General features: G+C 41.8%; 5 protein-coding genes across 6 annotated transcripts; 3 read left to right on the top strand and 2 right to left on the bottom strand.

The window, feature by feature from the left end:
• Positions 1-617: 617 nt before the first annotated feature.
• syf2 (SYF2 pre-mRNA-splicing factor) lies at positions 618-4,325 on the top strand. The gene is made up of 7 exons (XM_047018387.1): positions 618-687; positions 1,108-1,182; positions 1,333-1,458; positions 1,771-1,888; positions 2,472-2,562; positions 3,265-3,363; positions 3,808-4,325. The coding sequence occupies exons 1-7, from the start codon at positions 670-672 to the stop codon at positions 3,971-3,973; spliced, it is 693 nt and encodes a 230-aa protein (XP_046874343.1). The 5' UTR covers positions 618-669; the 3' UTR covers positions 3,974-4,325.
• A 2,575-nt stretch (positions 4,326-6,900) lies between these two features.
• On the bottom strand, positions 6,901-10,456 carry rsrp1 (arginine/serine-rich protein 1). Its single transcript, XM_047051903.1, has 6 exons — positions 10,446-10,456; positions 10,156-10,177; positions 9,175-9,745; positions 8,915-9,051; positions 7,398-7,478; positions 6,901-7,267 (listed from the first exon to the last, which is right to left on the bottom strand). Exons 1-6 carry the CDS (start codon positions 10,454-10,456, stop codon positions 7,097-7,099), a joined length of 993 nt encoding a protein of 330 aa, XP_046907859.1. The 3' UTR covers positions 6,901-7,096.
• Positions 10,457-14,079: 3,623 nt separating this feature from the next.
• On the top strand, positions 14,080-15,691 carry mgst3b (microsomal glutathione S-transferase 3b). The gene is made up of 4 exons (XM_047016193.1): positions 14,080-14,318; positions 14,533-14,655; positions 14,903-14,975; positions 15,339-15,691. The coding sequence occupies exons 1-4, from the start codon at positions 14,193-14,195 to the stop codon at positions 15,437-15,439; spliced, it is 423 nt and encodes a 140-aa protein (XP_046872149.1). The 5' UTR covers positions 14,080-14,192; the 3' UTR covers positions 15,440-15,691.
• Positions 15,692-16,435: 744 nt separating this feature from the next.
• tmem50a (transmembrane protein 50A) lies at positions 16,436-19,759 on the top strand. Its single transcript, XM_047016182.1, has 7 exons — positions 16,436-16,543; positions 17,250-17,355; positions 17,575-17,687; positions 17,791-17,858; positions 18,221-18,313; positions 18,766-18,826; positions 19,025-19,759. Exons 2-7 carry the CDS (start codon positions 17,254-17,256, stop codon positions 19,068-19,070), a joined length of 483 nt encoding a protein of 160 aa, XP_046872138.1. The 5' UTR covers positions 16,436-16,543; positions 17,250-17,253; the 3' UTR covers positions 19,071-19,759.
• On the bottom strand, positions 19,024-23,050 carry rhd (Rh blood group, D antigen). 2 transcript variants are annotated; one of them, XM_047016167.1, is made up of 10 exons: positions 22,850-23,050; positions 22,124-22,310; positions 21,846-21,996; positions 21,564-21,711; positions 21,191-21,363; positions 20,846-20,983; positions 20,471-20,598; positions 20,251-20,330; positions 20,052-20,125; positions 19,024-19,914 (listed from the first exon to the last, which is right to left on the bottom strand). In XM_047016167.1, exons 1-10 carry the CDS (start codon positions 22,986-22,988, stop codon positions 19,888-19,890), a joined length of 1,245 nt encoding a protein of 414 aa, XP_046872123.1. In that variant the 5' UTR covers positions 22,989-23,050; the 3' UTR covers positions 19,024-19,887. The 2 variants fall into 2 exon arrangements, 1 of the variants encoding a protein (XP_046872123.1); XR_006955709.1 differs by having other exon boundaries at positions 20,052-20,330.
• Between the last annotated feature and the right edge of the window lie 438 nt (positions 23,051-23,488).

Raw genomic sequence — 23,488 nt, 5'->3', positions numbered from 1 at the left:
CAGCATAGAATTGAAGTCATTTGTGGAAAAAAGTTGCTTCAGTACTGCCGTTTCTATGTGTAAAGACCATGACAATTAAGATCCATAAAACAGACTCTGAGGGCAGACTGATGACTGACTCTATGGTTGACCTTTCATGCTTTTATTCAATTACTTCCAGTCATATCCAGTTTCCTATTAAGCAAGTGCATGTTGTCAATGATCCAACATTATTTTGGTTTGATTAAACCATCTTTAACAGAAAGACAGACGATCTGGATTTGATTTCCACACAAAGGCATTAGTATGAAACACAAGATATAAAGAAAATATGTTTGTCACAGTGTCTCAAAAGATTGGCTCGCAAACAAATAATGCTAAGTTATAGTGATTTCCTAGCTCTTTTCATAACAAAACATTTAGACATTGTTTGTATCTAAGGGTCAAGGCCTTCTGCAGACATCCCAACCTGCAGAGGCTCATTTCCGGGTGGCTTTTTTACATTTGACAGTTAGTATTGTTATTTTTGATTTCTCTTGAAAGGGTCTTGTTTGTGCTATCCCTAACTACTTTTCAAATTCAAATACTGAGACGTTTTTTCTTCTTCTTCTCCTTTTTTACTCGCGACATTTATTTGTAAGCGTGTTGAAATCAACCGGAAATACGCGTTACCCTAGCCCTCGGTCAAACATGGCGTCGTCTTCTGAGGTAAGTGATGTTGTAAAGAAAATAAATTGTTAAATAATGACAGTGGCACTTGTATACGTCCACTACAAAGGGTGACAGTTACTGTCATTTGAAACTGTATTACGTGTATCAATAATTCTTTATAATCGATGGAAAATCCGTAATTTCATATTTGTTTTGTTTACAATCTTAGCTAGCAAGCTAGGTACCCGACGGAGCTGTGTTTGTGATGTTAGCTGACGTTAGCACACTTTCTTCCTCAATAAACCATTATTCGGAGTGTTTGGTCGTCATATCTTATCATTATTCGACACGCATTTTGTAGCCATACACGACCGATATGCCTAATCGCGCATGTGTTATTGTCCTAGCATTAACATTTGCTAACATGTTAGTGTAGCATGCTACATAGCCATGTGCTAATTGTTGCCAACTGCTCAGGAACCTGGTGACGGCGTTTCATCTCACAAGAGAGAGGAAAGGCTCCGCAAATTTCGGGAACTGCATTTTAAAAGGGTGAGTGAGGGAGCACTGGCGGATACATTTAGTCTGCCACGCAGTCTGGCTTGGCTTTCAAACTGACAAGGAATAACGTTCTATACTTTATACAGTTAAAGCACGGAATATTTATCTTGAACGCGCGAAATTTTCTGTGGTCCATCACAGAATGAAGCACGTAAGCTCAACCACCAGGAGGTTGTGGAGGAGGACAAACGATTGAAGCTACCGACAAACTGGGAGTCTAAAAAAGCTCGCCTGGAGTGGGAACTAGCTACTGATCTGAAGAAAAAGGTACATACAACTGCACATGAATCACCCACTACTCATCAGACCTGTGGTACTTATGGGGAAATTGAGTGCCACCTAACTCAACCGGCAGGTGAATCTTGTATGCTAGTTACACATCAAGACATGGCTAGGTGCCTTAATAAGTAAACACTGTGATGAGTTGTATAATAAACTCCTGTTTATTTGATTAATTTTGTATATCAAACGTCAGGTTTGTTTAGGATTGTAGGAGCAAATGGAGATCCATTGTGAACTGGGTGTGCTCGCTACATCCCAACGCTGTCTGTTGGTGTGTGTGTGTGTGTGTGTGTTTAGGAGTGCGTGGACAAGGGGGAGGACTATGACCGTGTGAAGCTTCTGGAGATCAGTGCTGAGGATGCAGAGCGCTGGGAGAGGAAGAAGAAGAAGAAGAACCCTGATCCAGGATTCTCAGGTTTGAAACCATGTTCACTCTCCCTTATGTTAATAGTAGGTCAAGGGCCCTCCTGGTTGAGGTGTTACCTCTGTCATTTCTTTGTCTTGATACATCACTTAACAATTAAATCCGTGTCATATATGGTTCATACCTGAGAGAGCAATTTGGAAAGAATGAAATCCCACCATAAGGATCACTGGATGGGGCCAGCCCCACGATTGTCCCAAAAGCAGCAGCCATTGAATTTCTGAACACCTCTACTGATGGTCGTTCTGTCACTTGAGCAGCCTTGTACAGAGGAATTCTGGGTGCGTGGAAAGCCCCTAGGGGATAAATCATTTTTAACTGCCTCCAATTTAATCTGCCAAAAGGGATGGCAGCCTCAAATATGGCTGCCATCTGTTGCATCAAAACCCCTCTCTGAATTAAATCCTCTGGGGAGAAAATGATCACCAGAGGGGCTTGAAAGGAGGGGAGGTGGGCAGCCTCCTCGTCTCCCCTAACCAGAGCCAGGTTGTGTCACGGGGCTGCACGCCTGCTCGACGTTTGTTCCGGTAAATGTAACCCCGGCTCTCTTTGTCGTGTTGCCATTGGGCCGCAGGTTACGCCGAGGCCCAGCTGCGTCAGTACCAACGCCTCACCAGGCAGATCAAACCAGACATGGAGGGCTACGAGAGGCAGAGGGAGGACTGGTGAGGCATCCTGGGGGGAAAAACGAACCCTTTCTGCTGTTACATCACTCTAGGATGAGGCGTTTACAGTCATATATTATGTCTTTGTTTCTTTTTTTGGTTTTCACTTGTTTATTATATTTAGTACTATTCAAGGTATTTACATTGACCATTTTCATTGCGTTGAGTAAGCACACGCATTTGCTCCAGGAAATGTTCTATTATAGCTCTGTGAAATAGCCTTAAACAGTCAGTACATCTAGGACACAGATCCTAGTTCAAGGCATTACCATATAGGCCGGAAAGTGTTGGTGGCCACCATTTCCACTAATTCCTGCCAATCACATGCTCTCAAAGGAACGCGACACACATTCTGCGGTGTGGGCTGTTTCTGCCCCTGGGCAGATTTTGACACAGTCGGACTCCCAAGAATCATCTCATGTTGTCTGGAGCGTCGGTGTGAGGCATACGCTCAGAGAGGAAGGGCCTGGTTATAGTTAGGGTTGGTTCTTCTTGATCAGCCAAAGATGAGTTCAGTACCCACGCATTTTTCCCCCCCATTAAATGCTGCCACATGGAAAACTGTGAAGGATGCACTGAAGCCACAGTGGCTCAGCAGCCATAGCCGAGCACATTTGATACGTAGCGCGAGCGAAGGGAGTCATGGCTCACGATGATGATAAACAGCTCCCTGTCTCAATGTGCCCTGGTGGTCTCCCACAGTGGTGAGGACTTCCACCCAACCTCCAACAGCCTGATCCACGGCACCCACGTCCCATCCAAGGCGGGCATCGACCGCATGGTGGAAGATGTGGAGAAACAGTAAGTGGCACTATCCCCTCACCATGTCCTATTCAATGCACCAGTCCAGAGATGATTAGTAATAGTGGAGCAGGTCATTGTACGCAGGAACCAGTGTAGATTTTGGCGTCTCAGTAAGCCCCAGCATTGAAAGGATGATTAGTAATGGGTAATGTGTAACTAAAGCAACTCTGTGATCAGAAGGGGTGCAGGCTTCGATGATACCACACAGCCTTGACCCCTTTGGTGCATGGTGTTTATACATTGTGAGAGGAAAACCTTTCTGTGGGATGGGTCATTTTTTGTCGACCAAGGTGTCCATTTAAGGGGGAAATAGTTTGCAGTTTAGTGCATGTGACTGGGAGTTTGAATCATTGGAGCCATTTAAAGAGCTGTCTGACCTTTTGGTACCGCCTTGACTGTGGCACACCCATGTTGAAACCCCCATCTTTGCCGCTGACGCAGGATTGAGAAGAGGGCCAAGTACAGCCGCCGCAGGGCCTACAACGACGATGCGGACATCGATTACATCAACGAGAGGAACGCCAAGTTCAACAAGAAGGCCGAGCGCTTCTACGGCAAATACACGGCTGAGATCAAACAGAACCTGGAGAGAGGCACGGCTGTCTGAGGGACGCTCTGAGGATCCTCCTATACTCCTATATGGGATGCTCAGAAGCTAATGATGCCAGTAAGGTTAAAAGACTGGTCATGTATATACAGTACAAACTTCATGTGAGTATCACAGTACTTAGTATAGTTATTTGGAGCTACATGGTTTGTATTGTGACACAGGTGTTTTGAAGATGCTTTTTGTATTTTTAATACTTAGGATCAGTGTAATCTGAGCAAGGTTTGAATTTAATCTCAATGAAAATCATTATTAGTGTCACACCCTCTAAAGGCATTTGGAGATGCATGTTTATTGTCCCCCACCACCCTTGAACGTTATTTTATCTTTTAAATAAAAACACTTGATTGGATTTGCAGCCTGGTTTCTATGTCTTGTGCAGGGGTGGTTCGGATGGTGGGCATACTGTGAGCGTGAGAATGAAACACCATTCTTAACCCTGGGGCTAAAGCCTGTTTATCAGTAATAGCGGCAGAAGAATGTGTTGGTGTAGGTGCACGCGGAGATAAGCAAGAATTAAGCAATTCAATTGCATCGCTATCAACCACATCTGTTAAGCTAACTTGCCTCGGGCAGTGACATGAGCCAGGGAGGCTTGTGACCTAAGAAAAGATCAAAGGCACGACTGCAGATTCCCATGCGATTCTCTTTTGTCCTCAACAAACCCTATGTTGTTGCACCCTCTATGGGACAGTAGATCGTACTGTTTGTTTACGCCATGTGGAGGTCCCCCAAACACATGCGTGAAACCAGGATCTGTATCCTTAATTTGAGTCAGGCGTTTGGTCTGTATTAATGAATGTGCTCTGACTAAAGCAGGGGTATAGCGTGCAAGGAAACAGTGACACACAGGTCTCCTGATTTATGGGGGATGTGTAGGAGGATTCTTTATGATGTCTTTGATATTTGACTCCACTTTGCAGAGTTGTTATCAAAAACCCGGGAGTCTCATGTTGGTTCTCGGGTTGAGATTTGTTTTTGTAAATAGTTTAGCCATGGGAAATCCAAAAGAAGCGATGTATGAAATTGTTTAATTTGGATCCTTTTTGATTCATGTCCTTTTCTATCTCACATATGGGTAGCAATACACTGCCTCTTCCCCTGTTTGCTTTGCAGTTGACCATTGTCAGTGACTGGGCACAGTTTCTCATGTTCCCATAAAACAACGCTGTGAAAGAGCTCTTGGCCCAGGACGAGCAGAGATTGTGATAGGTTCACCAATCCCTACCAATGGTCTCCTCTTTGGAGATTGATTTAACAGTAACCAGAAATTAACATATATATATTACTTAACTGATATCAGTTAGATGAATTATCAATTGGTTTGAGTGAGATTTGAACCAGGGGGTACTCTGTTTGACACTTGATGGTACACATGCTTACCCACTGAGCCACAGGGTTCCTGCAAAGTTCCCTTCTACAAGACAGTGAAATTGCCCTTATGGCACTACTAAATGCCAAAAGACAAGGTTTTGTTTCTGCTAATGCCAAGTTATAAAACGTCTAATCCTTCTAATCATACTTACAAAATAAGTGAAAGTTTGCGGAAGGATTTCTAAGAACTTGTTCACGAAATACAGTGACAATATGTAGACTTTTCCTTAATAGACTTAGAATTTGATTTATTTCTGCAACACGGTTAAATACGAACAGAAATGTACAGCTTACCGTCTATTAGGGGTGGGAATCGACAATCCTAAATAGCCTCTTGGTATTTGAGGCATTGAGAGGGCGGGGAGAATTAAACATCAAATAAAGTTTGCCTCCAAGGGAAGACGAGTTGCATTTTTCTCAAGCTCATGTCAAAAGGCGTTCTGTCCCTCACGTACAATAGAATCTGTTATTCACTGCTATAAACAGTCCAGGGTTTTTTCTAATGTGTCAAGACTGTGTCATTGCCAGAAGGATCCTGATTTAGAGACCTACACACTGATGTCTTGTAACCAAATCACACGGGATGTTAGGATGAGAGGCTCGAGATTAACAGGAAGCAAGCTGCAGTTAGACAATATCAAAGCCAATTCAAACACTATTTGCCTATTCACAACCCACATAAATTAATATGTGACAGATCTATCAAAATAGTATGCTTCCTGGGTTTCATCTCAATTTACAGACTGCTAGCCAGGCAAATGAACCTTAATGGGATCTTGGGTTATATGAGGTAACTCGACAAGAAACATGTTCAAAGCTGCAGTCATGTGTTGACACTTGACACTATCTCTGAACAAAGGTGTTTTTAGTGCACTTGCCAAAGAGCACTCTTTTGAACATTGTAAGGTTAGTAAATAACCAAGACTCCTGGGGGGTATTCCAGATAGCAGGTTATGCAACATAACCGGGTGAGTTAACCCACCAACTGATTCACAATGTTGCAGCAACCTACTGGCAATGTTGCTACAACGCTGGGTGTCAGCTGGGGAGTTAACTTACCCAGGTATGTCACATGACCTGCTTTCTGGAATACCCCCCAGGATGATGTGTAGTAAGTTGGTGATCAGTCTCAACCATGAAGTGGCCTTGTTATCCAGCTGAGGTGGTTCAGACATACCATGTGAAACCTTTTCTTTGGATGCAACAAAACCAGGGGCAGTTTTATGATCAATCTCAGACATACTTTCAGTAGTTTATCTTTTTACTCACTCTTTTGAACATTGTCAGGATAAATGTTGAAATATCACCCATTAATAGTAGCTAGTTACTATTCAAAACTCCTCAAAGAGGATTTTTTTTCTTTCATTATTTGAAATCCGTGTGGTCTATGGGACTTATTTAGGTTTTATGTAGTTTTTCCTGTGACACAAGCCTACCACCAGGTGGTCATCATCTGTGCTGCGGGTCACATTGATAACCAGCAACATTTATATTGCTTACCATCCCGGAGAGGAGCATTACTTATGAATGATTGAAGAGAGACAACTCATTAATTCATTTCAAATCTTTATTGAATACTTATGCCACACAACACAAAAAAAAATGTCAAAAACCACCTGGATTACATCTTCGGTTCTTCATACTTTTCTAATATAAAGTGAAATGTATCTACCATGATACACAAGACTTCAAATCCCCCCCTTCCTATGTACATTATGTTACAGTGATATTTACAGGGTCGGTGCCACACTAGTGTGAGGTGGCCAGGGAATGTTTGGAGGAGCGGGACATAGAGGCTTGGGGGAGTCTCTTGACAGGCATCCAGTGACCGTACGGTGCCCTGCTGCTGTAGCTCTCCACTCTGTGCATTACCTTACTGTCTGCACTGGTGGCAATCACTGTGGGCTTGGCCACTGTGTTCTGGAAGAACAAGAAACAGAAATGTTGGCTTATTGGTCAAAAAAAAAAAAATAGCTAACCTTGTCCTTAGCGTTTTCAAATGTGGATACAAAAAAAGATTCTAAGATATTTGTATTTGTGGAAAACTTACATTGATGCTGAATGAGATACCCTTTCGAGTAGGTGACATCTTGGGGCTTGGGCCATCATCCTCAGGCTCCGGGTCACTGTTCTGTTACAGAGAACACAAAGACACTCATTTAGAACAGGCTCACAGACAGATGAACAGCAGCAGATTGCAGACAACATTCAAAGTTCTTTTTAGTTTTTTTTTACTAACTGTAATAAATCCAACATACTGTAAATACATTATTCTGTGGAAGGCATAAGCTGTTACTCATTTTACATGGCTTTAACAAAGTGCAGCTCCCCATGCATTGTCTGCCTCAATGAGCTCTAGTGGACATTAAGAGATTCATAGAAGTGTAGAACTGGGACCACACAAAAGAAAAAACAAAATGGAAACCAGATAGCAAGGAAAAAAAGACCCCTTCTCTGAGTAGCATGATGACGACGTCGCTTTCCACAAGCCCATCCAGCACACAACTTGTGTACCAACTTATCTTTGGCATACGGAGACAGGGAAGAGTTCTTCTTTTTTAGATCTCGTCAGGAATAGTCACTATAACGCAGTCCAAACGCCTGCGCGTCTTCAGCGATAGGGGAGGAGGGCTCTGCTAAATAACAACGTACCCATTTCAGCTGTAAGCAAACACACATTTCAGAGTATCTACAAACACTATGTGTGTGTGTGGTATGCTAACAATACTAGGTGTACTGGTGGATGAAAATCTTTATATTGAGTGGATCATTGTAGTGTAGAGCATTAATGTATGAATTGAATTGCAAGACAAATTCTGTAAGGGTAGAGTCCCGTGAACGGGCAAAATAATCCATTCTTTCACACATGGCTATGACTGGACCTGTATAGGCATTGTGAGCATGGCAAGATTCACCAGATTGTATAACCTTTCACGCAAACGCATTGGTGTCACCCAAGTCACATGACTGCCCTCTTATTCTCCTAATCCGAGGGGGGCCAGGAGTGGAGCCCACTGTCATGTGATCTACAGGAACAAGGGATAAATACAAACAGAGCATGTGTGTTCCCCCAGGATGGCGAGGTTAACAGGAAAATAATTCAGACAGCACAGAATGAGAGGAATCCTACAGCAAAAGACAAACGTAGACACTGTGTGTTTGTGGCTGGTTCATGTTGATTCAAGTCAATAATACAGATATTATAATGTCTTGTTAGCTGAAATGTAAGAGGTTACCTTCGTTGTTGGAATAGTTCTGTCCTTATGGTGTGTAGTGCATGAGCTGCTTTAAAAATATTAAGTGAGGTTACAGTAGAAAGATTTTTTTTTTGTTCACCACAATTGTGTCAAATGATGATACTGGGTTTTGGTAGTAAAACCATTGAATTCCTTACAAGTACAAAGAGGGCATTATCCTTATTTTTCAAGTGAAATACACCTTTAGGGAAGAAAACTACGCAATCCTGTTAAGCCATTACCTCCCTTTGTCAGACAAAGTAAAACATGAGATAGTTCTGGACTCGATGCTGTCCACAGATGTTGCATGTTGATCTCTCTGGACACCCACCTGTGTTGGACTCTTCTGGAAGGCTGGCTCTAGTGTGACCCACCCATCTGATTTGGGCTGTGGTTCTGGTGTGGTCAGTCTGGGGCTCTCCTCAGCGCCTGGCTTGGTATTTGCACTCCAAACGTCATCCGTCTTTCCTATAATGAGGAACATAAGAATAATTTGTATTTATTACTTGAGTTAGAATAATAAGCACAACAGTTAATAAATGTACCAATTTAACTTGGGTATTGATGCACACCATTTTAGCCAAGCCTTACCATCCAAGTTTAGTCTAACGGTCAAGCGTGCTGGAGATCTGGAGTGGCTCCTGCTGGTCTTGGTGGATTTGGAGGTCTTGGCCCTGAAACTACCCATGGGCTTCCTGTGGTCAGCTGTCCTCCTGGCTGAGGACCTGGGGCGAGAGCGGTGGCTGCTGCGACGGGGGGGGGATGAGAGGCTGGGTGAGCGGGAGTGCGCTCTTTTGCGTTGTGGAGAAGAGTGGTGGCTACGCTTGTGCCTGCGAGGGTGGGAGCAACGGGAACGAGAGGCGGCTCTGTGGCAGCGAGGGTGAGAACGGGACCTGGGGCGGGGGCTACTGCTTGACGAGGAAGGGGAAGTGCTGGAGGAGGACCTGTGACGACGGCCTGCACAAGCCTCTCTTCTATGGGCCCGGCTACCGGAGCCGGAGGAATGTTTACTGCTGCCATGACTACTTCTGGAACGGGAGCGTGTGGATAAGGGGGGTGAGGCTGAGCTAGAGAGTGTTTCCTGGTCGAAGACCAGACTGATCCCTTCACTTAGTCGGACTGCAGCCATCTTGGTGTGAGAGTCTTTCCTCATACTGATCACCTGTGGAAGACATACCATGTTAAATAACAGACATTATCGATTACGGTCAGACAATGATTAAACAGCAGACGAGTGGGTTGCGTAACTGTAAACCTCGTTCAGCAGGCCTGAATTTAGGCCAACCCATGGCCATGGCTGGTATTGCATAATACTGCGCGTCCCCTCCCCCAACCAACAGTTTATTAGCGACAGGCAAAAATGTTTTTTTTTCTTTTTTTTTTTTTTTAAGAGTTGACTAACTAATGTTTTCCAACTCTACAACAGACCAAACTTTAGAAACAAAGTATACAATTCAAACCAATATTTTGAAGCATTGCAGTAGACGAATACCCACTAGTTAGATCACTAAAGCTGGCTAGCTAGCTAGCTAACGTAACGACGACGTTTGCATTTAGTTTACAACCACGTACCTTGTTAATCCACGGCTCAGTTCTGTTATGTTGACGAGAATCGTAATACTTTAATGTTATTCTCACTGTTCAGAGTGAATTGTCGAAATTTACGTAGCTAGTAATATACTAAAAGTTCGAATATTGTCCGTTGCCTTTGTTATGTCGTATATCTCCAAGCTGCGTTCTTTCGAATGGCCAGTTTGGGGGTTGCCAAGCGCATGCGTCATCAGAAAACTGGAAATTTCCACATTAAACTAGTTCACGGGGTTAACTGTTGCGCATCTTTGCAGGTCACGAGCACGCCCTACAATGTGAACATGCTTTACAAATCAATGCCTTTAACGCCCTTGTTCTTTAACAAAAGCAAACACCATCTATACTAACAATATTAGGTGGTCGTTAGTTATGTTTATTGCGCCATACTGGTAAATAACAGTATAATAACTTTGTAGAAGACAAGGCTTTGGCCGATATAACCACTACGCAACGGGTAATATCGTGAAGTAATTTATATACAACGTTAACTCCCCTTCGAGTTGCCTATCACTGAGCAGCTACCTATAGACCAATTATTTGTTTGTAAACAATCGGGATGCGCGCGCACTGTGGCTGCATAAAACTGGGAAAGGATAGCATTTTAAATGGCAAAAGGACCACACGGATAATACAAATAGTTAGATGTAAAAAGACCAAAAGCGTCGAGAAGGACATGCCTATAGGAGAGAAAGCGATTACCCAATGATCTGTTGCATCAGAATTTTCATTTGGGTCACGAAAGTCTTGAAATTTGAGTGAGAATGTCGCCCGGTACACACCGCATAGTCGAGCGGCAACCATGTCTTCACGTCATGTCACAAAGTTCATAATTTTACACTTTTACAGTCAATTCTACATTTAAAAAGTCGAGCAGGGTAGCTTTCAGGAGATATGGGAATTCTGCTTTTAGTCAGCTGGTCCGATTATTTTTCTGATTTGTTTAAACTGGCAATCTGAGTGAGACTTGACGTTAGCCTCAGTCAGACTCGCTCACTGGCAGTGTGCACAATGTTGTATTTCACTCCATTCTACACCAGAAACGTCAGGGAGGACTGCCTAATGTAGATACGAGTCTGGTGAAGATAGCCAGAATCTCGGATTTCTTTAACCTGTCTGTTTCATTCGTCATTTGCCTGAGAAAGCGACCTCCGTTAGCCTGGCTAGTTTTGCCCGATCACTTGGACAGGCTATTTATTTAAGGGTATCGGGGTCAAGTGACTTTTGTGCTAAGCAGTGACATGCAGTCAGGGTAGGCAAGGTAGGCACTGCCTACCCTGCCAAATTTCAAACGTAAAAATGTTTATTAAATAATTGTATTTAATAAACTTATATTTGTATTTTTACTGATTATTCTTGTGATGTATATATGCAATATGTGTGTTTTTACTGTCCATTCATTGCGGACGACAACGAAAAACTCATCCTGTATTCTTTAACATGTACGTCGAAAAGCACAACTCTGCTGTGCCTTTGCACGTAATTATGTTATGCCAGTAATCATCAACGTTAGTATCAAACATGGACCAATTAAAATCGAGAAATTACTGGACATTTGCGCAGCTGACGTCATTACACCAGCTAAGCGTAACCCCCGCGAAATTAAAAGTAAAAATGACGGCAGCAGTATCTCCCCATATCGTAGAACTAAGACATTTTTCAAAGCTCGATTTAATGGCAAAAAAATGAGTTGCTAGCAAGAGGGAGGCCCTATGCCAACCTTGCCTGAACTACACCAGCAAAAGTGACCAAAAATTGTCCGCTCGTTTCAAACGGACTGGTATGACAAAAAAGATTGGCTATGTGGCTGTGCTAGCAGTCAGCGGCTGTACTGCCATCCATAATCTACCGATTGGTGAGTCAGAAACTATTTTGGGTTTAATTTTGAGTTGGTTGAATTAATGCCGACCGCAAGCCATTTGCCTTCATATTCAATTGAGCAGTGTGTGTTCTCATTGTTGCTGACTGACAAACATAATTGGCCGCTGTGCAATAGTTAAGGATAAAGATGGTTGCATTCTGATGCTGGACATTGGTGTGTGTGTGTGTGTGTGTGTGTGTGTGTGTGTGTGTGTGTGTGTGTGTGTGTGTGTGCGTGTGTGTGTGTGTGTGTGTGTGCGTGCGTGCGTGTGTGTGTCAGCGAGAGAGAGACTACGATATGTCATGTCATGAGAGTAAGATATGTCATCCTGATTGGACATTTCTTGATATCAACCGTGCATGTGTGCCGCGCTTGTGCGTACTGTCTTGACGTAGCCTAGCCTAAACAATAAATTAGGTAATCTGGCTTTCATAACTCAGTGCCTACCCTCTTACTGACATCACCGCACGTCACTGTAGACCAGTGAACGTAAATGTATTTGTCCAAAGGCCAAGAGCCTCAAAAAGTTAATATCAAGCCCTGCAATCCAGTGGCCAGAGATCAGGGCCGTACGCAGGGCCCAAAAAATACTGAGGTCATGAGTCAGAACTTCTAGGCGGGCTCGTGGGGCATGCTCCCCCGGAATTTTTTTTAATTACATTATTTAAATATGGCCATTTTCTCTTATTGAGTCTTAAGGAGCAAAAACATCATCATTATGACTTTTGAGTATGGGGCGGTGTGGAGCTTTTGAAATTTTGAGGTAAACATGGGGCATTCTGAGGCTTTTTGAAGGACCTTTATGGGACTCATGAAGTAAGGGCAAGTTACCACAATTTTTTAAAAATTATTATTATATGGCAACGACGGTACAAGCGTTCTGATTGGATAATGGGTAGTCACCCCAGCCGCGTATTGCCCTCCTCGCCGGTCAATACGGATCCGTATTGCCCTCTGACGTCAGCTTAAAAATGAGCGATATCGAGAGTCAGCTGCTGAGTTTTACTATCCAGATGATGCTGAAAAGCTTTGTCATCGAAAGTGATGATGAAGACCAGACTCTTTGAATCACTTGTGTCGTTATTTTGTGATGAAATTAAAGCAATTTTAGCAGAACCATGTTGTCCGCTTTCTATCAAAAGTAATGAGTTGCTTGGCAACACATGAAACACACCGTGAGAAGACTTGAGAGCTAGCTACAATTAGCCTAAAGGTACCATTTATTTTCGTTTACAAAATTAAAAGAATCTAAAATTGCCATATAATAAACTACTTACTAACCTCGACCGTTCGGTCATGCCGGGAAATACTGTATCAAACTGAGGCTGGAACGTATCGACCGAGCGATAGCGAGTCAGTTTGATATTTCCCAATTGCCACTGAATTTCATTTTCAATCAGTCACATCAATGACATATCAATCGCAAAATGAATGTTGATTCAACCGGTGGAAATTGATTGACAACCGGTACTGACGGAGTTAACCAAACTTTGATTTGATGTTTCCTTATCTGAGTAGTACGCTGCTGCAATACAAATATTTCCACATGAAAATGAATCTTTCTTCTCACAGTCATCTGCCACTTAAACTTCTCTTAACCTAGCTACATGTTTAGTTTGCTGCGCTCCTCTTCCAGTGACTGTAACTAACATAGGCTATTCACTAACAGTAGCGGTATGTCTATGGCGGTAACATCAGCGTCCGACTTGTGTTTGGTGGTTACCATAACGACAGTACGTTTTGTTGATGACGCGCAGCACGTATGTCCAAACTCTTGAGCTACTCGGCTCTTCAAGTATAAAATCACGTTACGGTTTGTGGGAGACCAAGATCATCGTCCTGCAGTCAGTTTCACGTGTAATTTGTTTTGAGTTTATATACCACGATTTAAGCAAAAAAATAAACAGAAATACGAAAAAAAATACCGAGGACACGACCTCGGTGTCCTCAATGGTAGTTACGGCCCTGCCAGAGATATATGATGACCTGAACGACACTCCAAGAGTAATAGAACGGGGAGAAGTTCGTCTCTTGCAACCCGCATGCGCAGTTGAGCCTGCTTGACAGTTGTGTGACGTAGGGTGATAATTGGTCTATAAACAGGTTTCGCACAGGTTCTGCGCGATCAAAATAGTTTGTGGGTTAAGATCCATCAAATGCAATGGAGATTTTGGAGTTATTGCCTTCCAGTTTTGGATATGTTATCCTTACATACTTGTATAGCTGGATAATGTTGTGTTATCTCGGGATTAAGGTTGGGGGCGCCAGAAAGAAGTACGATGTCAAGGTAAAGCAGAACTTTTTAGTACACAACTATGACTCTGCAAAACGTATGTTGCGTTATTGTTGCAGACAGTTCATTGGAGTTTGTTCTGAAAGCAAAACTACGCGGCCGAATGAAATGAAGCGTGTTGTTGTGTATTATTGAGTTTTTGTGTATTATTGAGTTTTTTGTATTTAAACCAACAAACTGACATTTGTGTTTTTTCTCCATCTGACAGTATCCCACGATGTACAGTGACAAGGATCCAGTGTTCAATTGTATTCAGAGGGCCCATCAAAACACACTAGAGGTGTACCCACAGTGGCTTGTGTTCCAGACTATTGCGTCACTTGTCTACCCAGTATGTATACATCCGTGTGCATTAATAATCTAATACTCTTAGAAGTTTTTTGTGCACGATTTTCCTGTTCAAGGAATGCAACAACGACGTATGATTTATCTTGTGTAACATACCAGCGTTATGGAAATGCAGCCAATTATATGAGTTGTGATGATCTAGTGTACCATTGGCAGCTATTTCTTTCCTTCCGTATTCCTTAGTCACAATAAATCAGCAGCATTGTTAGATTCCCTTCTTCTCTTCCCAGACCTCAGCTGCTGTGCTTGGGGCCATCTGGGTGACTAGCAGGTTCTCCTATGCATGGGGCTACTACACCGGAGGTGAGATAATCATTGGAACTATTCCAATATTTTTGTATTGCAGCAAGTTTTACGTAGACGATCAGGGGTTGATGCAATGCTAATCTTTGCATTTGTAGTGAATTTACGTCTCCACAGATGTGGCTTTTAAAAGGTTATTTCTCCACACACACCCTATTATTACTCTTCCCCTAGTTGTGTTCTGTCATTCATTTAAAAAGGGACAAAGGGCAGTAGCAATAAAGGTTGGTGATAAGAGGTTTTGAAGTTCAAACAACAGTTGTAATTGATTGTTGACAATTTTGTCAGGTAATGCTTGGTGTGTGTGTATATTGTTAGGTTATGACAGGTTATGACAATGTGAAATGCTTCTTTGTTTTACAGACCCAGTCAAGAGGATGCAAGGCGCCTATGGATATATTGGGTTATTTGGAGTCATCATTCTTACAATTTCAGTGGCTTTGCAGTTGCTGGGGGTAATTTAGGGTGGATACCACCATACCAGTATATACTTCCGTAAAGGCTTGTACCTTTCATTCCGATCACCACTTTTATATTGATTGTTCAATTTTTCATAAATGTTTAGATATTTGGATTTTGTTCCACCAATACTTTAATAAAAATTGACAGACTTTAGACAAAATGTGTTGCAGCGGTATAGCCTAATTAGAGAACTATTCGGTATGTTCTCACAAATATGAAGGCTACATTAAAGGCTCTGTTAAGTCACTGCTAAATTGTTGACATTTTCACTTGAATTCCAGGAGAGGGTCACATTAGTTAACGATAACATTGGTATCATAAAGAATATACAATAGTTATTTTAATTAGGTTCACCATCCATGCAAATTACCCTATGACTGACGGCGCGATGAAGTCGCTGAAGGAGGCCCGGGTAAATTATAACATGGAAATTGCTTATGAGTGGTAATTTGAATCAGATGAGAATAGAACAGACCTCAACATACTGTATGTTGATCTTTTGAAGTTCTCACAATGTCAAAGAGACAATGAAATAACAATGGATTCAACTTCTACTGTTGTCTTGTAAAAAAAAAACGACTCAGTTCATAAGATGTTAAAAGGACTCACATGATGTCTCATGTGATGAGAGCCAGCTAAATCCCTGAGAGCGTCATGGCCGTCCATATGGCCGTCCATAGACTGACGGCAATGGCTGCTGATCTTTGCATGGATGGATCATAGAGTTAGGTATTGAACAGCTACAAGCCTAACTAGCTAGTTAACGCCACAAACACGTATTTTATACAGTAGCCTATTTTATAACGCTGTGGGGTCATGAATGATATAATAATGAATAGACTGGGATATAAATCTAAGCCTATAGGGTGTTTTTTGTTATTTGTGTGTGAAGTCACATGCATTAATCACAGACGGCACTCTGAACAGCATCGCCGTCCATGATCTATGCTCTCCCTAGCGACGGACGTCCCTGATTACTCTGAACAGCATCGCCGTCCGTCCATCCCAACTCGAATCTAGTGCGCATGCGTGTGGGTGAGTGCGTTGACGGAAGCTAAGAATCTAGCTGTGTCTGGGGGGTCTACTTCAAAAAACAAAACAAAAAGGTATTTATGTCTACAAATGACGCTTTACTATATTACATTATGTTCTTTTACATTCTATGGTGAATGCGGCTATTGTTGTTAGCGTGTATTTGTCTCACATTATACGGAATATGAAAGAAGAAGCCTTCAAGGAAATGCTTGTTATTGCTGCCTAACAGCTACGAACAATAGCCAGGATGATATAATAATCACACAAGGCCCGAACAAAGTTGGATAGAGGGCTCATTAACCATTCTATAATTACTATAATAGATTTTAGGTCAATTTGGAAACTGAAAGTGACGTTGCATTAACGTCGCTACTGTTTGCGATTGCATGCTATTTATGTGGGTAAAGGATTTAGTTTGAGAGCATCAGAGCTGCATTTCCTTACTGCGCACTATGGCATAGCTAAATTAACCATTTGGCATTAGCGATCAAATCTTTAGATCAGTGTTATTTGACAACCTAGATGTGTCGGAGACATTCACCCTAACACATCCACATTTCTTTCAGTGGTATTAGTAGGTACAGTAACGTAAATGGTCCTCACGATGTCTCGGATGCTAAGTCAAGCGTCAAAATGTAGTGTCCGGCGAATCATCCACTTCAAACAACAGTCTCGTTTCAGATTTACAGTATTAGCTATATTCACAGAACTGCCACCGGTTGTTTAATTTGTAACTGTCCAAAAATAAATATATATGTTTTTCTTTATGATCTTCAGAGTCATGTCAGGATTTTTAGACGGCATCCGGTGTGGAGAATGTGAGTGCAATGTTGACTGGGGGGAGAGAAGAAATACCATAGCATCTATAGCAGCAGGAGTCTTGGTAAGTAATATGACTAAACAAAGTGAGTTGTATTGACAGGAACCTTTCTAGGGTCATGATCAGAGCCGTGTTAAGTTTGTAAGCAACTTTATACAATACAGAATATCTTCCACAAGTATTTAAATCATTCAAATCTAACAACAAACACTAATAATACTATCAAACTCACATAACATTTGTAGCATAACTCATAACACTCATTGTGTGTTCTTTTTGTAGTTTTTCACTGGATGGTGGATCATCATTGATGCAGCTGTGAAATATCCAGATGAGGCAATATTTCATCATGCCTACCACACATGTGGTGTCATTGCTACAGTGGCTTTTCTCATGTAAGTCACACATTGTTCTTGGTCCCACAGCTTACTCAGCAGTTTTGTGTAATGGACCATGCCCATGTTTGATGTGTAACTGTTTGGTTTCTTGTGAATTTAGGATCAATGCTGTGTCTAATGGCCAGGTACGAGGAGACAGCTACAGTGAAGGCTGCATGGGACAAACAGGTTTGTACAGGATCTACCACACAATGTTCTGCATAGTATAGACAAGTATTATTTTAAACTCCTCCTCCTATCACTCTCCAGCACCTTCATTGTCTTAACCAGAATGTAGGTAGGGCCATGTTATTTGACAGTCACTTGCTATAATTGTTATAAAAAAGGTCTACACAGCCGTGCTGTGCAGTTTGTTGCACAAGTAGCAAATATATGCAGTCAAAATAGTTTTGATCTTTCCACTGCTAACCTGGTCAACCAAATTTTCTCTTGAATTGGACTTTGGAATGCCAGATACTCTTGACTTTGTATTACGTGTGACACACCGTAGTGCTCCAGATCCTAACCCCCTCCTTCATCATCGTGTGCAGGTGCTCGAGTGTGGCTCTTCATTGGCTTCATGCTGGCATTCGGCTCGCTCATTGCCTCTATGTGGATTCTTTTTGGAGGCTTTGTTGTACCCCGTAAGTCTTACAACCATGTGCATTGTTCTGTACATTTCAATATAAGCCTCACAGTTCATGTTACCAAATTGAATTGAGTTAAACTCACTCCTCAGTATTAATACCACCCACCGTGCCATCAAATAGCTAGCTTTTCAGTGTCGTAGCTGGTATACAAACGGTATTTACAGAGGATGTAGTTGCAGTCATCGTGCCAGAGGACCTGAGTGCCAGGAGGAATCAGGAGGAAGTAATGCTGATGGTCGACTCATATACTCCGTTAAACTTATTTACACAAAGCAGTCTTTTTGGAGCCATTTAATAGACTTTGATGTAATGATCTGTTGATCAGAAGCACACAAGCAGACTCGGTTGATGAAGGCCAATGCCACATACCTAGAGGCATTGTGTTTGATATGATCCCCTCTGTCATATGTAGTGGTGGACCCATCATGTTCTTTATTTCTCAACAGACAAGGATGTGGTGTATCCTGGAATTGCAGTTTTTTTCCAAAATGCTTTCATATTCTTTGGGTAAGTACATTTTTACTTGGGAGCTCGCTTAGTCCACATGGTCTAATTAAAGTCTAGATATGAACAGTTTTCTACTGCCAGTAATTTGTTTTTATGTATGTTTATTTAAGAGTGCACAAGTCAGAAAGTAGTTACTGTCTTAAACATGTAAACAACTCTCATGATCATTTTAAATGATGTGTCCACTCTCTCCTCCAGGGGCTTGGTCTTCAAGTTTGGCCGCACTGAGGACCTGTGGCAATAGTGGATGAAACAAAACAAAAAACGCTACCTTTCTCAATTTCAAGCATAACATTTTATATTGAGCTCTTCAATTAACATGTTTAATTTAAAAGTAGTTTGCTTTTTGCTGTATAAAGAAAAACATTTTGATATAGACTTTGGATCTACAGATCCTTGGAATATGGGTTAATCACAGGAGAGTCTGTTCACGGAACAATTAGTAAGCCATTTAGTTACAGTAATTTACGTCTTTAAAACAAGGTGAAACTATCCTAATATGTTTGACTATATTGTATTCCTTGTTCTGATAAATTGTGTACTCAATGTTGGGGAAAGCGTGAATCTTTGAGGTACAACCATCTCTGCAAATACCAATGGTTTAGCAGCATAATACTGTGTTTTGTATTTTTACATTTACCTAAAAGATTGTAAAAATATATGATGGCGATTTGTGTTTTTTTCTTGGGAAACAGGCCTAATTGCATTCATACCAGGTTTAATACATGGAATACTTATGGATGAAAAGTCATGCTACTGAAATGAGAGCAAGAGACTATGTCTAAGGACTATGTCTGTGACTAAGAAGAAAGTTTCACAGCAAATATTTAACTGACTGCAGTGCATGTTATGCATTTACCTGTGTAATAACCAACCAAACAATGAGGTCACTTTATCAAACTGAAACATGCATTAAACAAAACATGTACAGATGATCAAAGTGTCTTTATTCACCACTCTCCCATCATGTTCTTGGCTCAACTCACATGACACACAACATACATTATGTTGGACCTTCAATCATTCCTTTCCAAATATCCATGTCTTTCTCCATGAACTTCTCACTTGTGCACTGCAAGGTGGGGAAACTGAAAAGAATGATAATATCGCATTTGTTAACTTTAACTGCACACGCTTTGATCCAAATAACTCATTAGTGCCTATGCACAACAACTATATATATTGGTTGTTTTATGTACTAACTCCATGATGGTGTTCAATTTACCTCCCAGAAGGCCTGGTCGTCAAAAAACTTTTTTTCTTGGGGTGGCCTCCAAAAATGCCACTTCAGAAGTATTCCTTAAGATTAAAATACAGTTTGTGAATTGTATTTGTTACCATAGTAACATAAGCATGGACCAACAGTAGCGATGTGATGAAGGCACAGTCAAATGTCCAGTAAGAGGAACCATCTTGTGACTTGCCTGCTATGACCCCCAGTGCCATACTGAGACTCAGGGTGAAATTAAGAGTGCAAATGTTAAACACTGCACAACGAATAGCCCTGGAAAATGTTTTTAGAAACAAATCAGACATGAACAAATGTTACTCTGTGAATCCATACATGGTGTCATATTGTGCACCTACACACTTTGCATCAGGCAACTCAGAAACTACAGCCATGTGTGGTACATGTGAACTAACGTTGTGAGGTCATCAGAGTCAGCTAGCTGAAGGATTACATGTGCCAGCCATCCCAGGATGCCTGGCAGCCCATGGACACTGAGGACACCACAGGTGTCATGGCATTTAAAAGCAGACAGCAGGTGGGGCTGTGGGACACAAATCAACTAGACATGTTAAACAATGGGTCATAGAACAGACAGAACTTTATAACTATTCCTGGAGGTGAAATTGTTTTTTAGGTTTTGCACCAACCCAAACTTTGTGCAAATTAGTCAAATTAGCTGGTTAGACAGGTGCATCATTTACAACTGAGGTTAGTTCTGAAAGCTACAGGAGGACAGCTCTTCAGGACAAAATGACATTTCGTCACAATAATTTGATATTGATAAGTACCCGGATGTATCTCAATCCTAATGTCGATATCGCTGCACCTGCCAATCCAATCGTCATAGCTACCCACGGCTCACGGACAGCTGACATGGAAACTCCAATAGCTACCCCACCAGCAAGAGTGGAGCTCTGGATGTGCACCTGAAAGAGGACAAGAGAAACATGCCTACTATACAAAAATGACAGTGAGTCAGCTTTGGTTTGAGAAAAGTCCACTTTGGTATAGTAACTAAATTGTCATTGATGTGTGGGAACACCACAGGCAAAAGCATCTTATCAACATGTTTCATATCTGACACATAATGTTGTATTCTGGCCACTAGACCTACTAATACATGATATGGTTACCAAGTTGAATTTCCCTGTGGGGCTGGAAAGAACTGAAATCCCAGCAGCGGTCACGGCACTAACGGACAGGGCTAGGTAGGTACTGTAGACTGCTGTCAGCTTCCTCTGATGGTCATTGTGATCTACCAGGACCGAGTTGAAACTGGGCCAGAACATCCACAAGAACAGAGTCCCTGGGAAACAACATCAGACATCACCAATCACATTGAGGGCCTTTATACATAGTCATGCCATACAGGGAATCAAGTACGGTATTTTAAAGTGTCAGGGGCTAGATATTTTGCATTGGCCTAGCAACATTAGTTCCTAGCTTATTGTGGCTGTCCTGCATGGTTGGTGACACTTGCCTCCAAGAAACAAACAGAATAGTTACCAAGCAAGGAGAACAGTCCTGTCCTGCGATGGATTTTCTCTTTCTCGTGTTGTTTCCCTGAACCTTCACTGTAGAGGACCCGCGACATCATCAGTCCAAAGAAAGCACCAAAGATGTGAAGCAGCATGGTACAATACAGGGGCTTCACCTGTAGGATGACAGCACGATTGCATAAAATTACCAACATCAAATAGTTACTTGTGAAATGAGTCTGTCAGTCCACACTTTGCACTCTCCTCTTTCCTATAACCATCAGTGTCGGGTGGTAATGTTGGGGCTTACCCTCAGGTAGTTCTGGAGGATCCAGCCATTCAGTACAAACCCTGAGACCTCAATAAGGGCGATGAGGAGAAGATGGACAGGGTTGGTTTTCCCAAGTACAGCACCAATAGAAATGAGGGCTGATGCTGCACACATCTCTGCAATCACCAGGCTAACTCAAACAAAGTAAATTGGAATTTAAACATTCAACCCAGTTTCTATAAAGTTTAAAATTTCAGGCCCAAAAACGGCTGAATAAATGGACTAAATCAATCTCAGTGATACATCACATCAGATACCTTCTGAGGTTTATTATTATCTGTCCTCTGTGATACCAAGATTCAAATCCATTTAAGATGAGTGCCCACTGGACCGCCATGGCTGTCACCAGGAGGTTGAAACCAGAGCCACTGAAGCTGTACCTTGACAAGAATGTGGCTAGGAAGCCAAACCCAAGAACCACCATCACATTGACATCCTGAAACTCTGCGCAGAAAAGAAACACAGGATTGCCAATGATAGTTTTGTATTGAGAATTGTTCATGAGTTGTGTTTCTCTGGTAGTGAAGCTGAGCCGTTGGAAAATATATTTACGAGAGACTTCACCCATCCAAGAGTTAAAGCTGACCTAACTGTGGGCTTATCATTGCCAAACAGTACACCCCTCCCCATTTTCTTTGATAGGGTGTTGGTCTCTCTTTTGCCCTATTTCTCTCTCATTCTCTCGCTCTCTCTTTCTCTATCATTCTCTCTAAATTTCCCAAACTGTCCATTTTGGTAACATTTATAAAATGTTAAAATCACATTATTTTCCAGCCATAACGTAATTATGTCTGTTATGTTTTTAGTTAAAAAAAGGTGATATTTTCCCAGTGTTCAAATTTACAAACAACATCAATATAAACAATGTTAGAAACATATAGACTGTATCAAAACCTCTAAAGACAAAACATACTTAACTCTTGCCCTGGATCGAATTACCTATTAACCTCACCTGCAATCATGTTCCAAAAACATCAACTCACCCGCGTAAAGTAACTTATCATCCAATATGTGTTGGTCATACTTAACACAAAAAAGGAATATCACAATGAAACTCGTCTGCAAGCATAAGAGCAGAGGAAATAGTCGAGAGCGTAGACTTGGTGCGTGTTGAGGAGCCATAGTCTACTACTGCGTAAAACCTGCGTACTGATAAAATACTGATCGGACGTTGGCTCAACAAGAATTTCAAGTTAATCGATATGATCGCTCGGCAGGTCTAAGGAATAAGGGTCTCATAATAGTGGTCTCATAATATAGGCTAGTTGACTCTCAATGTAGAATGACTGCACGGTTTGTCTCCAGATTTCATGGATGGCACACGTTTCTGAAGTTTAATCTTCAACATTATGAGATGACAGCAATAATTAGAGTAGCCTAAATATATTATAACAAGATTTTTAAGCCAAAACTTAATGTATGCAGACTATTACCAAATCAGGGGAGCGGAATTACATTTTGTGTGCGTACATTTTATTGTGAGACAGAGAAAATGTAATGACAGGCAACGCAATCATGGACATATAACGAATATAACGTTTGCAGGCCATCCAGCAATTTGGGAAAGATCCGCCCTTATGGTGCTGATAGGTCAACCAGCACTGCCTGTTTTGTCCTCAACG

Source organism: Hypomesus transpacificus, chromosome 3, assembly GCF_021917145.1.
Source record: "Hypomesus transpacificus isolate Combined female chromosome 3, fHypTra1, whole genome shotgun sequence".
Classification (NCBI taxonomy): domain Eukaryota; kingdom Metazoa; phylum Chordata; class Actinopteri; order Osmeriformes; family Osmeridae; genus Hypomesus; species Hypomesus transpacificus.
This window is presented reverse-complemented; position numbering and strand designations above follow the sequence as displayed.